Here is a 17,500-nt window from a genome sequence, read left to right on the forward strand (position 1 = left end):
CTGAGCGTTTGCTGAAGTCCTGTTTGTTTGTCCCTGAATCTTTGAGTCTGGTTCTGATTGGACGGATTAAAGAGGATTAAACTTCCTGTTGTGTCGCGGGTTGTGTGCAAAACAATCATCGTTTGTATTTTAATTTGTCCTAAACATCACTTCCTGTCTCTAGATTCACATTCCACAATAAAAGTCCTGTTTGTCACCCTATCTTTGAGTCTGCTTCTGATTGGACGGAGAAAGATGAATGAGTGAATGAATCGTTTATTTCAAACTTCATACAAAAGAATACACAAGAAATTTAAAATTCGAGACACAGAAGTAGTTTAGTAGGGTAGTTTTAGTAGAGTAAACACCCGTTCTGTTGTGGTGTTTTTATACGCTTTAAAAAGAAAAATTGCGCGACATTTTTGGCTCCTTTTTTGGACGTTTTCTTCGTCTCTCTCGGTGTAGCCGACTCACACTGTGTGTCGATGGAGTGCAGAAAAGGAATCGGCAGAATCTCCGCTTTTGCATCTTTTTTATGGCGAGGTCAGAGGTCACGGCTGAGGCTCGGTGGTAGAGCGGTCGCCTGCCAATCGGGAGGTTGGCGGTTCGATCCCTCGTGCAATCCCATGTTGAAGCGTCTTTGGGCGAGACCCTGAACTCCGAGTTGCCCCCGATGCTGAGCCATGCGGTAAAGGTACTGTTGTTTAATTAGTATCGATGATGCGTTGCTGTGTAGAGAGGAATCTGCCGACACTGTTTCTTGATTATAAAGGTTTATTCACATTCAAGAAATCAGCATCAAATTACAAGCCCTGCAGAGCTCGGAGAGGACCGCTTCTCAGATTCTCTAAAGTCACTCTAAAGTTCTCTGTGTGTGTGCCACATGTGTATATTCCATGAATTGGGGTGGGATCGATAACTTGACCAATGGCTTCATGCCAACTGGCTCTGTCTAAGAGTCCATTGATAACGCTTTTTCCAGATGTGTCTTCTGAAAGTAGGCTAAAGTTCATCTGGGTTTCTTTGTTACCCAAAGCTTAAGTACAAATCATATAGAATATGCAGATCCAATAAGATGAAAATACACCTCAGTACTTTATTGTCACATACATGTAGCGAAATTCATTCTGTGCATTTAACCCCTCCCTCAGGGGAGCAGCGGGCAGCCAATCACAGCGCCCGGGGGGGCCCAACTCCAGATCTGAGCCTGATCAGACTGGAGAAGCTAGTACATGTTTTTAGATGCTGGGGGAAACCGGAGCAAACATACAGACTGCACACAGAAAGGCCTGGAACGACCTGGATCCAAACCCAGAGCCTTCTTGCTGTGAGGCCACAGTGCTGCGTTCGATCCCTGGCCCTGCAGTCCCATCTCGAAGTGTCCTTGGGCCAGACCCTGAACCCTGAGTTGCCCCCCCCCTTGATGCTGAATGTTTATATCTGATGAGCAGGTGGCTCCTTGTCCAGCAGCCTCGGCCACAGCGTGTGAATGGTTCCTGTATTGTGTTAAAGAGCTTTGAGTAGTTGTTAAGACTACTATATAAATATCTATATATCTATATAAATACAGGCCATTTGCACTCAGGAGCCGGTTAACTTATTTCAAGTTGCGGCTTTGAATCATAACCCTAACCCTTGTGTTGTCCTCCCAGCTACAAAAATAAATCATGTTTCTAGGCTTCCGGCACTTTTTAGACGTTTTTTGTTTCGTTTCAGTTGTTTTTGTCACTTTGTTTGTCTGTCTGTCACTTTTTTCCCCACCAGCAGTGTGATAATATATATATATATATATATATATATATATATAGTATGTATTTACCACTAACACCAAATTCTAAACACTAGTTTAACACTTATTCTTGGAATTCATGGTCAATAAACCTAATTTTTCTTTTATTACATGTCATTTAGCTGATGCTTTTATCCAAAGTGACTTATAATTACTATATATATATATATATATTTATATATATATATGTCAGAGGTCACACGCCTCTGGAGCAACTAGAGGTTAAGTGCCTTGCTCAGGGACACGTTGGTTGATGTATCGCAGTGGGAATTGAACCCAGATCTCCCACACCAAAGGCATGAGTCATATCCACTGCCAACACCAGCACATTCTTTTTATTTATTTTATTTTTTTGGGGGGGCTTTTCTGCAGGACAGCTAGGTGAGAAAGGGGAGACACGCAGGAAATCATCACAGGTCGGACTCGAACCCTGGACCTCTGCGTCGAGGCAGAAACCTCTCAGTATATGTGCGCCTGCTCTACCCACTGAGCCAACCCGGCCACATCATACCTCATTTTTGAGTTTAAAAAGCAGAAATATGCTATAATATTGAATAAAGCTAGCGAAATGTAATGAAAGAAACAGAAACTGATCTTTAATTTTACTTGTGAAGAACATTGTATGGCACCATCTGTGTTATTTTTGGACAATGTGGTTGAAAGAAACCTATATTTGTGATATAGAAACTTAAAAACGGGCCAAATGTGACCCGAGGAGGACCTGACCTCAGGGCTGGAAACCTGAGGAAGTGCTGCTTCATGGTAGTGATCGGCGTGCCGTTAGAGAGGGGGAGGTGTCGGGTGTCAGAATGAGAAATATGTTTGGCTGCTGCAGAAGAAGAACAGGTTTCAGGAAACACACCTGCGTACCTGCAGACTAGACATCCTCCGACACACCGAGGACGGACACACACACACTGAGAACAACAGCTTTATGGTAAAATATGTCTTTTATTTACTCTCAGCTGTTCTCATTAAGATCTAGGAGGCAAAGAAAATTGTAATCCAATGTTTTTAGGTTGGTTTTTTTATCGGCACACACACAGGTTTCAGGAAACACACCTGCTGTCGACATACCTGCAGATTAAACACACACACACACACACACACACACACACACACACAACACAAAAACAAACACACACACACACACACACACACACACACACACACACACAGAAAGACACATACACACATACACAGACACACACACACACACAGACATACACACAGAGACACACACACACACACACACACACAGAGACACATACACACATACACAGACACACACACACACACACACATACACAGACACACACACACACACATACACATACAGACTCAGAGACACACACACCCCAGAGAGAGAGACAGACAGAAGATGGACATCCCTTCCTGTTTCTGTGTGGGAGCTGCAGCCATGTTCTTCCTCACGGTGCTCTGGAGGTTTAAAGAGGGGAACTGGACCTTCGGGGCCCTGGTTGGGGCCCTCGTTGGAGCCGCTCTGTGCCTCGCTGCACCACCGCTCGGCTGTGGGACGGCCCTGCTCGGCTGTGGGACGGCCCTGCTCGGCTGTGGGACGGTCCTGCTCGGCTGCAGCTTGGTCCTGATGTGCGAGCCGGAGAGAAGTGTGGAGCAGCTGCAAAAAAAAACGTTTTTTTCCCAATAAAACAAACCCCCCTTTTATTTTTTTTTTTTTTTTCTTCTTTTTTTTTTTTTTTTTTTTTATTTAATATGTAGTTAGTAAGTTGATTTTTTTTTCTTTCTTTTTTTTTTTTTTTTTCCTTTTTCTTCCCCTCCCCCCCCCCACACAAAAAAAAAAAAAAAAAAATGATCCCATGATGCCTGCAGCCTTGGGCCAGGATGTTATGCCATCAGATTGTTTCAACCCATAACACTGTCCTGTTGGCCAGCCACTCCCCCCTCCTGCTCCTATCCAACATGGGCCTCTCTCTGCTGCCTCTCACTCCCCGTCAGACCCCCTGCTGTCAGCACCCTCCATATGTTCCCATATTTTGCGGTGGGACCATTGGGCTGTGGGACCATAGGGCTGTGGGACCATTGGGCTGTGGGATCACTGGGCTGTGGGACCATTGGGCTGTGGGACCATTGGGCTGTGGGAACATAGGGCTGTGGGACCACTGGGCTGTGGGACCACTGGGCTGTGGGACCATAGGGCTGTGGGACCATTGGGCTGTGGGATCACTGGGCTGTGGAACCATTGGGCTGTGGGACCATTGGGCTGTGGGACCACTGGGCTGTGGGAACATAGGGCTGTGGGACCATAGGGTTGTGGGATCACTGGGCTGTGGGACCATAGGGCTGTGGGACCATTGGGCTGTGGGAACATAGAGCTGTGGGACCACTGGGCTGTGGGACCATAGGGCTGTGGGACCACTGGGCTGTGGGACCACTGGGCTGTGGGGACCATAGGGCTGTGGGACCACTGGGCTATGGGACCATTGGGCTGTGGGACCACTGGGCTGTGGAACCATGGGCTGTGGGGACCATAGGGCTGTGGGACCACTGGGCTGTGGAACCATAGGGCTGTGGGACCATTGGGCTGTGGGACCACTGGGCTGTGGGACCATAGGGTTGTGGGACCATAGGGCTGTGGGAACATAGGGCTGTGGGACCATTGGGCTGTGGGGACCATAGGGCTGTGGGACCACTGGGCTGTGGGACCATAGGGCTGTGGGACCATTGGGCTGTGGGACCACTGGGCTGTGGGACCATAGGGTTGTGGGACCATAGAGCTGTGGGAACATAGAGCTGTGGGACCACTGGGCTGTGGGACCATTGGGCTGTGGGACCACTGGGCTGTGGGACCACTGGGCTGTGGGGACCATAGGGCGCTGGGACCACGGGGCTGGGACCATTGGGCTGTGGGACCACTGGGCTGTGGAACCATGGGCTGTGGGGACCATAGGGGCTGTGGGACCATTGGGCTGTGGAACCATTGGCTTGCCAAATGGGAACATAGGCTGTGGAACCATGGGCTGTGGACCATTGGGCTGTGGACGTGGACCATTGGGCTGTGGGACCATTGGCTGGACCATGGACTGTGGACCATGGGCTGTGGACACATTGGGCTGTGGGAAATAAGGGCTGTGGACCACCATGGGCTGTGGGACCATTGGGCTGTGGGAACATAGGGCTGTGGGACCACCATGGACTAGGGAACATAGGGCTGTGGGACCAACTGGGCTGTGGGACCACATGGAAGGGCTGTGGGAACATAGGGCTGTGTGGACCATGGGGCTGTGGGCCAGTGGTGGGATGGACCACAGGGCTTGGACCCATAGGCTGTGTGGACCACACATGGCACTGGGGACCATAGGAGCTGTGGGACCACTGGGCTGTGGACACATGGACCACTAAGGCCATAGGCTGTGGGACCATGGGCTGTGGGACCATAGGGCTGTGGAACGCATGTGGCCAGCTGGACCACATGGACCACGGGCTGTGGGACCACATGGGTTGTGGGACCGTAGGGCTGTGGGACCATTGGGTTGGGACCACATGGGGGTGGGACCATAGATGGGACCATGGGCTGTGGGACCATGGGCTGTGGGACCATAGGGACGACTAAGGGACCACACGGGACTAGGGCTGTGGGACCACTGGACCACTGGAGGACCACATGGCAGGCTGTGGGACCACGGTTGTGGGACCATGGGACATAGAGCTGTGGGACCACTGGGCTGTGGGACCATTGGGCTGTGGGACCACTGGGCTGTGGGACCATTGGGCTGTGGGACCATTGGGCTGTGGAACCATGGGCTGTGGAACCATGGGCTGTGGGACCATAGGGCTGTGGGACCACTGGGCTGTGGGACCACTGGGCTGTGGGACCATAGGGTTGTGGGACCATAAAGCTGTGGGAACATAGAGCTGTGGGACCACTGGGCTGTGGGACCATTGGGCTGTGGGACCACTGGGCTGTGGGACCATTGGGCTGTGGGACCATTGGGCTGTGGAACCATGGGCTGTGGAACCATGGGCTGTGGGACCATAGGGCTGTGGGACCACTGGGCTGTGGAACCATTGGGCTGTGGGACCATTGGGCTGTGGGAACATAGGGCTGTGGGACCACTGGGCTGTGGGACCATTGGGCTGTGGGACCATTGGGCTGTGGGAACATAGGGCTGTGGGACCACTGGGCTGTGGAACCATGGGCTGTGGGACCATAGGGCTGTGGGACCACTGGGCTGTGGAACCATGGGCTGTGGACCACTGGGCTGTGGAACCATTGGGCTGTGGGACCATTGGGCTGTGGGAACATAGGGCTGTGGGACCACTGGGCTGTGGAACCATGGGCTGTGGACCACTGGGCTGTGGAACCATTGGGCTGTGGGACCATAGGGCTGTGGGACCACTGGGCTGTGGGACCATTGGGCTGTGGGACCACTGGGCTGTGGGACCATAGGGCTGTGGAACCATGGGCTGTGGAACCACTGGGCTGTGGGACCACTGGGCTGTGGAACCATAGGGCTGTGGGACCATTGGGCTGTGGGAACATAGGGCTGTGGGACCACTGGGCTGTGGGACCATAGGGCTGTGGGACCACTGGGCTGTGGGACCATTGGGCTGTGGGACCATAGGGCTGTGGGACCATTGGGCTGTGGGACCATTGGGCTGTGGGACCATAGGGCTGTGGAACCATTGGGCTGTGGGAACAATAGGGCTGTGGGACCATAGGGCTGTGGGACCATTGGGCTGTGGGAACATAGGGCTGTGGGAACATAGGGCTGTGGGAACATAGGGCTGTGGGACCATTGGGCTGTGGGAACATAGGGCGTGGGACCATAGGGCTGTGGGACCATAGGGCTGCGGAACATAGGAGCTGTGGGAACATAGGGCTGTGGGAACATAGGGCTGTGGGACCATAGGGCTGTGGGACCATAGGGCTGTGGGAACATAGAGCTGTGGGAACATAGGGCTGTGGGAACATAGGGCTGTGGAACCATTGGGCTGTGGGAACATAGGGCTGTGGGAACATAGGGCTGTGGGACCATTGGGCTGTGGGAACATAGGGCTGTGGGAACATAGGGCTGTGGGAACATAGGGCTGTGGGACCATTGGGCTGTGGGAACATAGGGCTGTGGGACCATAGGGCTGTGGGACCATAGGGCTGTGGGAACATAGAGCTGTGGGAACATAGGGCTGTGGGAACATAGGGCTGTGGAACCATTGGGCTGGGGGAACCATAGGGCTGTGGGACCATAGGGCTGTGGAACCATTGGGCGGGGAACCATAGGGCTGTGGGACCATAGGGCTGTGGGACCGTGGTGTGGGAACATAGGGCTGTGGGAACATAGGGCTGTGGGACCATTGGGCTGTGGGAACATAGGGCTGTGGGAACATAGGGCTGTGGGAACATAGGGCTGTGGGAACATAGGGCTGTGGGACCGTAGGGCTGTGGGACCACTCAGTGGAGGAGAATTTAGGATAACACAGTACAGTGTGGGTGCCATCCCAACATCCTGTCTTCCTGAAGGTGTATTTAAACTACCACTGGAGGTGTTAAGTTTAGCGTAACCTTCAAACTAAACAAAGATATTACAGGCGCCCAAATATCTCAGCACAGACAACATGATTTTACTTCCTCTAGGGTCTTGGCAGAGTGAGCAGCACTGTCCTATCACACAGCTACGTCTCCCCTAATCTATGGAGACTCAGAGCTACTACAGCTGCAGCTAGTACGCTGCCTGGACGCTCAAGTCTGCGTCTCTTCGAAGGGTTCTGAGACACTTTCTGGACCTCGGGGGGGGGGCGGATCAGTCCGACTGGCTTTACTGCCCACAGTTGGCCGTCTGGTTGGGGGGTCAGGGGCTTTAAAGGGGCGTTAAGCAGTATTGGCAATTTCTTCGCTGTTTTCTCTCTTTTTGCTGGCAGGTTTCTCCATAGAGCCCCCCCTTCAGCTTCAGAATAGATATTTGGCAACACTCTCCCCCCTCCCATCTTCTCCCTCTGGTCATGTGCTTTTGTTTTCAAAGAAGCCGGTGAACGCAAAGAGCCATGTCCACTGAGGTAGAGCGCTAGTAAGCTAGCTAGTATAAGCCCGTAACAGACAGCGATCAGAATAATAAACTTTACAGACAATAGCAAACATCCTGAGGTCACAATATCAAGAAATAGAAAGATTAAACTGAGTTTATCCCAAAGAAACTTACATGTGCAGCAGCAAGAAGGCCAGGTCAGCATCAGATCAGCATCAGTTTGTCTCAGTTCTCTCCATTCAACACTGTTATTTCCCATCTTTTGGGATCAATAAAAATCTCTCCATTCTGAAAATACAGCTCCTATGTTTCCTCGTGTCTGACTCCTCACTCAGTCAGTCTGCCGTTTCCTCTTCCTCTGCTCCTCTAACAATGCTTTCCTAGCTTTCTGCTTCTTTTTAGCATCACAAGATCTGATATCACGCCGTACTTCCTGATGCCGAGGCCGCCAGCTCACCGGCCCAAAGTTGCAAGGGTGGTTTTTCAGCTCACAGGTGCTAGGGGGGATGAGACGACCACCATTCAACCCGAAAAAAGTCATATAACCATTCCAATGACTCCAAAGCTGTTCGGTTAAGGTAAATTAAGCTAAAAAACTGCATAGTTCCCCTTTAAGGTGGTGTGGACACATCTAGAACCTGGAGACTTATCTTCAGGTCTACCCTTAACTCCAGTGGTGTAGTCTGTGTGAATATTTGTCCTACCAGCCTCATACATGCGTCCCATATAACACATATAGCATCAGCCTCATCTGGCTCAGTTCCTGCAGCTTCTGTAACGTTAGCGTCTGCTGGGACAGGCTTACCAAAACACTGAGAGGGTAGTTTGAGTTCACTGTCCATCGTATCTCCTTTAGTGATTCACAGGGCTTTAAATTAACTCTTTTGATCACCAGCCAACATGGCTAGTAGATTTTTAAAGTTACCAGCCAATCAGATTTTCCACTAGCTAAATTCAGTTTTTCTTAACTAACTTTAATATAAGCTCCTCTGATTTGTTGCACCATTCTGTTCATGCACGCTCGGCACATAGCCAATGGTAATATGAAACACCAGGACATAGTGTTCATGGGAAATGTAGGAATAGTACTGCAAGCACTGTTGCCAGATAAAGATTAAGTTTACCAAGCCAAATACACACACCTAATTTCATGGCAGAAAACAGACCAACCTGGAAACACTGACTTGTTTTCTGCAGCCTGCCATTCCCACTCACACAGTGTTGTTCACTTCGTTCATCACCGGCCAAACTGTCTGGTAACTTTACAGTGTTACCCGCCAAAGTTCATGTTTACCTGCATTTGGGGGATTGGCTGGTGTCAATTTAAAGCCCTGGTGATTCACATTAGTTATTTACCTGTTTGCACAGAGAATGACCGCCAGTCAACTGTGTAGCAGTTCCCAGGTAACCTTGACCTTTCTCAGTGGGCATACAGAAATTATTGATCTTTCTCAGTGGGCATACAGAAATTATTGACCTTTCTCAGTGGGTATACAGAAATTATTGACCTTTCTCAGTGGGTATATGGTGCATACCTGTGTATAACGCAGACTACACTGCGTAGCTACCAAGCTCGGGCTGGGGACTGCCCATTACTACGCTCCATTCTTCTGAACTCTCAATAACCCGAAAAATTCCCTTTGGTCCTACAGCCCACTAGTCCGACGTCCCTTTGTTTAAAAAAAAATTAAAATAAATTAACCCTCTGCTCCAACATCCCATTGTTTCGACCATATAGGCTGTTGTGGATCCCACGTAACTTCTAGGCAAGTCCCGCCCTACGAAGCAGCTCGATTGGTTGGGGTTAGGCATTGACCTCGAGTGGTTAAAGTTAGAATAGCTGATTGGTCAGGGGATAGGACCTGAACTAATCAGGTTACGTTACCTTGCGTAAGCATGGACCCCTGGCCAATAGCAGTGTGTGAATGCTATTGAAGGGCGGGCCTTGGACCCCTGGCCAATAGCAGTGTGTGAATGCTATTGAAGGGCGGGCCTTGGACGCCTGGCCAATAGTAGTTGTGTTAATGCTGTTGAAGGGCGGGCCTTGGACGCCTGGCCAATAGTAGAGTGTGAATGCTGTTGAAGGGCGGGTCTTGGACCCCTGGCCAATAGTAGAGTGTGAATGCTGTTGAAGGGCGGGTCTTGGACCCCTGGCCAATAGTAGAGTGTGAATGCTATTGAAGGGCGGGCCTTGGACGCCTGGCCAATAGTAGAGTGTGAATGCTGTTGAAGGGCGGGCCTTGGAGCTTGCAATAGTAGAGGTGAATGCTATTGAAGCGGGCCTTGGACCCTGGCCAATAGTAGGTGTGAATGCTATGTGAGGGCGCGGACGCCTGGCCACAGTAGAGTGTGAATGCTGTTGAAAGGGCGGGTCTTGGACCCCTGGCCAATAGTAGAGTGTGAAATGCTGTTGAAGGGCGGGCCTTGGACGCCTGGCCAATAGTAGAGTGTGAATGCTGTTGAAGGGCGGGCCTTGGACGCCTGGCCAATAGTAGAGTGTGAATGCTGTTGAAGGGCGGGCCTTGGACGCCTGGCCAATAGTAGTGTTTGAATGCTATGGAAGGGCGGGTCTTGGACGCCTGGCCAATAGTAGAGTGTGAATGCTGTTGAAGGGCGGGTCTTGGACGCCTGGCCAATAGTAGTGTTTGAATGCTGTTGAAGGGCGGGCCTTGGACGCCTGGCCAATAGTAGTGTTTGAATGCTGTTGAAGGGCGGGCCTTGGACGCCTGGCCAATAGCAGAGTGTGAATGCTGTTGAAGGGGGTCTTGGACCTTCTGAGCTAATAGTAGTGTTTGAATGCTGTTGAAGGGGCCTTGGACGCCTGGCCAATAGCAGAGTGTGAATGCTGTTGAAGGGCGGGCATTGGACGCCTGGCCAATAGTAGTGTTTGAATGCTGTTGAAGGGCGGGCCTTGGACGCCTGGCCAATAGTAGTGTTTGAATGCTATGGAAGGGCGGGTCTTGGACGCCTGGCCAATAGCAGAGTGTGAATGCTGTTGAAGGGCGGGCCTTGGACGCCTGGCCAATAGTAGAGTGTGAATGCTGTTGAAGGGCGGGCCTTGGACGCCTGGCCAATAGTAGAGTGTGAATGCTGTTGAAGGGCGGGTCTTGGACGCCTGGCCAATAGTAGAGTGTGAATGCTGTTGAAGGGCGGGTCTTGGACGCCTGGCCAATAGCAGAGTGTGAATGCTGTTGAAGGGCGGGCCTTGGACCCCTGGCCAATAGCAGAGTGTGAATGCTGTTGAAGGGCGGGCCTTGGACCCCTGGCCAATAGCAGAGTGTGAATGCTGTTGAAGGGCGGGCTTGGACAACATAGTAGAGAGTGTGAATGCTGTTGAAGGGCGGGCCTTGGATGCCTGGCCAATAGTAGAGTGTGAATGCTGTTGAAGGGCGGGCCTTGGACCCCTGGCCAATAGTAGAGTGTGAATGCTGTTGAAGGGCGGGTCTTGGACGCCTGGCCAATAGTAGAGTGTGAATGCTGTTGAAGGGCGGGTCTTGGACGCCTGGCCAATAGTAGAGTGTGAATGCTGTTGAAGGGCGGGCCTTGGACCCCTGGCCAATAGTAGAGTGTGAATGCTGTTGAAGGGCGGGCCTTGGACGCCTGGCCAATAGTAGTGTTTGAATGCTATGGAAGAGCGGGTCTTGCCTCGAAGTTGAGTGTGTCCATAATAAAGCCTAACCATTGATCCTATATAGTTGGAACAATGGGATGTCGGAGCAGAGGGTTTATTTCTTTCTAAACAAAGGGATGTCGGACTAGTGGGCTGTAGGACCAAAGAGTTTTTTCGGGTTATTGAGAGGTCGGAACAATGGAGCGTTGGAGAAATGACATGGCACCGCTCCGGCTGACGGCAGGAGACTTGGTGTTCCTGGGTACTGCTGGCGTTGGCTCCCTTGCAGGTGGCGGCTTGCCCTCGAGTTGGCGTTTCCCGGTTCTCTCCTCTTAATCCCCTCGTTGCTGTACAAACACAGCTGGCTCGCCTCGCCCTGCGGGGATCCAGATTAATCTGCCAATCAAACGTCTGAACACTACAACGGACATTTTGGTAATCTCTCATAGCCGGCTCTGTCTTCACAGCACTGTGGAGGAAAGTCTGGCTAAACAATTCAATTCAATTTTATTTATAGTATCAAATCATAACAAGAGTTATCTCGAGACACTTTACAGATAGAGTAGGTCTAGACCACACTCTATAATTTACAAAGACCCAACAGATAAACACAGATGCATTCTGGGATAGGAGAACAAAACATCTGGGTTGTTTACATTTCTTTAAACCAATCACAGTCGTATTGGGCGGCGCTGAGCTCTGGACGCAGCAACGGTGGCTCTGCTAACCAAAATTATTTATTATTTTTATTCAGAAACTCAACTGTCAGCATGCAGCCTGAAGTCTGATGATGAGGAGTGTTTTTGTGATTGTTGGGGGCAAAAATCCTTGATTATGCGGCACGTTTTCTTAAAAAATGCGATGGAATATGCTCTATATGATATTTATGCAGTTTTATGCGATAAAATTGCGGGAACTTGCAAAAACTGGTTTGATGAAAAAGAGAAAAAAAGTGATTCCCCCCCCCACACCCTGCTTTTCGATGATGTTCACATCGCGTAATTACGTCACTTCATAACGTTCCCATGGCAACCAGGGAAAATGGTATAATGATATATGTGACTTTTTTGCAACAAAAATGCGGGGATTATGAAATCATGCAAAATCCTGCATATTTTGGGCGGAAATCGGCAATTTATGCGGCGAAAATGCGCCACCTGGCATAAATATGTGGACTTTGGATGATTATGCGTTGAATTATGTGATTGCATAATTGCGTTTTTCTGGAGGGACCGGTTTTTTGGGGGCTTTTTTCCCTTTACTTCAGAGTGGAGACAGTAGATGGACAGGAAAGGTGGGAGAGAGAGGGACTGCAGGTCGGATTCGAACCTGCAAAGGACTCAGCCTACATGGGGCGCACACTCTCCCTGGGTGAGCTGGAGGCCGCCCCATGAACAGGTTTTAATGTTCTATCAGACTAGAACTACTCCAGAGTCTGCTCGTGAGACTTTGCTCTAATTTTCGGGACAATTAGGGCAGGAATCGGGATTCGGGACAACTGCCTGGACTTTGGGACTGTCCCGAATTTTTCAGGACGTCTGGTCAGCCTATTGTAGGGTTGGGTTTAAAAAACAATGGATTTTCCAATTTAAATAGATTTTCGTTTGAATGATCCAAAATCGATTCATAAAATCCAGAATGGATCTGTGTGTCTGTATCATATTAAACTAGAAGGCCTGAGGAATCCATTGGTAGTATGCTATAAATATATGCTATATATATATATATACATTTATAGCATACTACTACTTATGTATATAAGTATGTTATGCTAGCTTGTTAGGAAGGGGGTAAAATAACGAAAAGTTAGGCTTTTTCTGACATTTATTTCCGATGTTGAACCCAAAGTTACTCCCTGGGATAGATGTTAAATAAAAAGTACATTAATATAAACATTGATATTTTAATAAAGCAGCAGCTGAGAGAGAACCTTTCTCTTCTGAAATATCCCAAATCTACATTGAATCGTTTGTTGCTTGCGAGCTGGAAAAACCAAATTTTGGTCAGGCCAATCACATCGTGTATAGAGCCGGTGGGCGGGGCTTATGGTCTTCTGAAGACTTGGAGTTCAGCTTTTCTTTGAGAAATGAACAAAGAACGGCTCTGAAGTCATTCTTAAAAAAGGAAGATGTGTTCAGAGTTTTGCCGACCGGATACGGACAAAGTTTAATCTATCAACTAGCTCCGCTACCTTCTTCGTTGCTCTGATTGGTTGGAGCGCTATCCTATTGGTGCAGAGGGAATTTGAAAGACAACCGTTTGTCCCGCCCCTCGGATTGAACCCTGACCAATGGGGAGTTCCCAGACCCAACATCTGGATGTGGGTCTGGCTTGTCAGGCTAATAAAATTGAATAAAAAACCCCAATTGAATGAAAGTAGTGAACTGATCATGTATTTAACTTGTGTAGAGCGTTGTAGAGAACCATCCACGTTATTTATTTTTGAATGTGGTTGAAAGAAACCCAAATTTCTGATATAGAAACTTTTTTAAAACGGGTCAGATTTGACCCAAGAACACCAGGAGGCAGTGGTGTAGTCTAATGTATTGTAGTGCGTATACTGTATTGTATATGTATGGGTCTAAACTGTATATATGGGCCAGAATGGGGGGGGGGGCATTTCACAGTGGGGGGTCTGGGTGTCCTCCCCCAGGGAAATTTTGAGCGTCAACGACTTAATTTCCTGCATTCTGACACACTTTTATGCACCAATTTGCGGTGGAAATACCTTTATTTAGCCTATGTGAAGAAGAAAAACACAGATGACAATTCAAACTATATCAAAATTACAATGCAAAGTATGTTGTTGTGTCATTGGGCATTTTTAAGTGGGTATATGGAAATCCTGGAGCTTTCTTAGTGGGTACACTGCATATACCTGCGTATCACGTACACTACACCACTGCCAGGAGGGGTACCATTTCATGACAGTTCTCTCGTGGCCCACCTCGCCGGCTCTGAGCTTTGATTCCCGTGTCGGTGTTTCCCGTCTGCAGGCTGTGATTCGGGCTTCGGCCTGGCGCTGGCGTCCCGGCTCAGCGAGGCCGGGCTGAAGGTGTACGCCGGCGTGCTGGATGAGAACGGAGCCGGCGCTCGGCGGCTCCGAGAGCGAGGATCCCAAAACCTGCAGGTGCTGCAGCTGGACGTGACCGACGACGGCCAGATAGAGACGGCACGACGACACGTCTGCTCGCAGCTCCAAAACACAGGTAACCCACGGTAACACCACTGTAGACTATACCCAACTGTGTTACTTAGCAACCCCTAACCCACGGTAACACCACTGTAGACTATACCCAACTGTGTTACTTAGCAACCCCTAACCCACGGTAACACCACTGTAGACTATACCCAACTGTGTTACTTAGCAACCCCTAACCCACGGTAACACCACTGTAGACTATACCCAACTGTGTTACTTAGCAACCTCTTAACCCACGGTAACACCACTGTAGACTATACCCAACTGTGTTACTTAGCAACCCCTAACCCACGGTAACACCACTGTAGACTATACCCAACTGTGTTACTTAGCAACCCCTAACCCACGGTAACACCACTGTAGACTATACCCAACTGTGTTACTTAGCAACCCCTAACCCACGGTAACACCACTGTAGACTATACCCAACTGTGTTACTTAGCAACCCCTAACCCACGGTAACACCACTGTAGACTATACCCAACTGTGTTACTTAGCAACCCCTAACCCACGGTAACACCACTGTAGACTATACCCAACTGTGTTACTTAGCAACCCCTAACCCACGGTAACACCACTGTAGACTATACCCAACTGTGTTACTTAGCAACCCCTAACCCACGGTAACACCACTGTAGACTATACTCAACTGTGTTACTTAGAAACCTCTAACCCACGGTAACACCACTGTAGACTATACCCAACTGTGTTACTTAGCAACCCCTAACCCACGGTAAAAACACTGTAGATTATACCCAACTGTGTTACTTAGCAACCCCTAACCCACGGTAACACCACTGTAGATTATACTCAACTGTGTTACTTAGCAACCTCTAACCCACGGTAACACCACTGTAGACTATACTCAACTGTGTTACTTAGAAACCTCTAACCCACGGTAACACCACTGCAGATTATACTCAACTGTGTTACTTAGCAACCCCTAACCCACGGTAACACCACTGTAGATTATACTCAACTGTGTTACTTAGCAACCCCTATCCCACGGTAACACCACTGTAGATTATACTCAACTGTGTTACTTAGAAACCTTAGCAACCCCTAACCCACGGTAACACCACTGTAGATTATACTCAACTGTGTTACTTAGCAACCTCTAACCCACGGTAACACCACTGTAGATTATACTCAACTGTGTTACTTAGAAACCTATTTTTATTTTTTTTTTTTTTTTTATATAAATATATATTATTTTTAAAAAAAAAATAAAAAATTTTTATTATAAAAATTTTTTTTTTTTAATCTTTTTTTTTAATTTCCCTTAGCAACCCCTAACCCACGGTAACACCACTGTAGATTATACTCAACTGTGTTACTTAGAAACCTTAGCAACCCCTAACCCACGGTAACACCACTGTAGATTATACTCAACTGTGTTACTTAGAAACCTTAGCAACCCCTAACCCACGGTAACACCACTGTAGATTATACTCAACTGTGTTACTTAGAAACCTTAGCAACCCCTAACCCACGGTAACACCACTGTAGATTATACTCAACTGTGTTACTTAGAAACCTTAGCAACCCCTAACCCACGGTAACACCACTGTAGATTATACTAAACTGTGTTACTTAGAAACCTTAGCAACCCCTAACCCACGGTAACACCACTGTAGATTATACTAAACTGTGTTACTTAGAAACCTTAGCAACCCCTAACCCATGGTAACACCACTGTAGATTATACTCAACTGTGTTACTTAAGCCCTATTCGCACGGGATAAGTATTACCTGGTGACCTTCAGTCATTTGTAATAATCGCGGAGGTTGTCTGAGATCTTAATCCCGTGCGAATCGGTCATGTCTGTAATTTGTAAAGTAATAATTCCCCCGCAAATGACCTACCATATTTCGCCGAAAACGGAGGTCCTGTGATAATATTAGTCCCATGCGAATCGGCGTCTCTGTGATTTGGGGTCTAACTGGCTGCGTTGTCAATTATAAATGAAAGGTTTTGACATCATATCCGGGGGATAATGTCTGTAAATTTGAGTAAAATACAGACTTCAGTTATCCCGTGTGAATGCGCCAGACGAAACACAGACGTGTGGGGTAATTTATAAACTACAAGAGGTCCCCAGGTAATACTTATCCCGTGCGAATAGTTTATTAGCAACCCCTAACCCATAGTAACACCACTGTAGACTATACTCAACTGTGTTACTTAGAAACCTTAGCAACCCCTAACCCACGGTAACACCACTGTAGATTATACTCAACTGTGTTACTTAGAAACCTTAGCAACCCCTAACCCATGGTAACACCACTGTAGTCTCCTGTACAGAATGTGGGACGTCCTGACAATGTTTTTCATCCCTCTTGTCATTTGGATATGTGCCGTGGTCGACGAGCTTCAACAAGACTCAGAATCACTCCAGTGGTTTCACCTTTATTTTTCTTTGTCACTCAAACTTCAATGTGATACGTTTTCGTCCTTTCCACAAAATGAATGAACTGTCCTTACTAGATGTTGTCAAACTCGAGGCCCGCGGGCCAAATCCGGCCCCTTGCAGATTATGATCCGGCCCGCATATCAATTTAGGTTCACAATACAGTTTGGCCCACCTAGTTTTTGTCACTTTTTCTGACGTTTTTGGGTGCTTCTTTTCTGTGATGGCTGAGGAACTTTCTCCTGACTTCTTCAGGACTTTATGTCGACCAAACTGTGAGTGAGAAGACTATATGACACGTGCAATAATACAATCAAATATATTTTTTGATTAAATAAAAGCCTATCAATGAACTAAACATTTGATGTGATTCTATTTTCCAGTGTGGCCCTCTGGGAAGTTGAGTTTGACACCCCTGGTGTACAAGCATAGACAGCAGAGCAAAAATAAAAGATATAACAAACAAAAAAAAGACTTCAACTCACAGCATAACGGTTCTGAGCGGTA

General features: G+C 48.4%; 2 protein-coding genes across 2 annotated transcripts in view; both read left to right on the forward strand.

The window, feature by feature from the left end:
* gpia (glucose-6-phosphate isomerase a) overlaps nt 1-201 on the forward strand; it is a gene marked incomplete at its 5' end in the record, with an annotated part of 8,732 nt that extends 8,531 nt beyond the window's left edge. Inside the window, 1 exon segment of the mRNA XM_039809961.1 lies at nt 1-201. This exon segment is cut by the window's left edge and continues 232 nt beyond it.
* Nucleotides 202-3,149: 2,948 nt separating this feature from the next.
* Nucleotides 3,150-17,500, forward strand: part of hsd17b2 (hydroxysteroid (17-beta) dehydrogenase 2) — an 18,602-nt gene continuing 4,251 nt past the window's right edge. The window contains exons 1-2 of the mRNA XM_039808112.1: nt 3,150-3,396; nt 14,377-14,589. Coding sequence (XP_039664046.1) covers nt 3,150-3,396; nt 14,377-14,589 — 460 coding nt within the window. The remainder of the gene's footprint in view (nt 3,397-14,376; nt 14,590-17,500) is intronic.

Source organism: Perca fluviatilis, chromosome 8 (genome assembly GCF_010015445.1).
Source record: "Perca fluviatilis chromosome 8, GENO_Pfluv_1.0, whole genome shotgun sequence".
NCBI classification, from domain to species: Eukaryota; Metazoa; Chordata; class Actinopteri; order Perciformes; family Percidae; genus Perca; species Perca fluviatilis.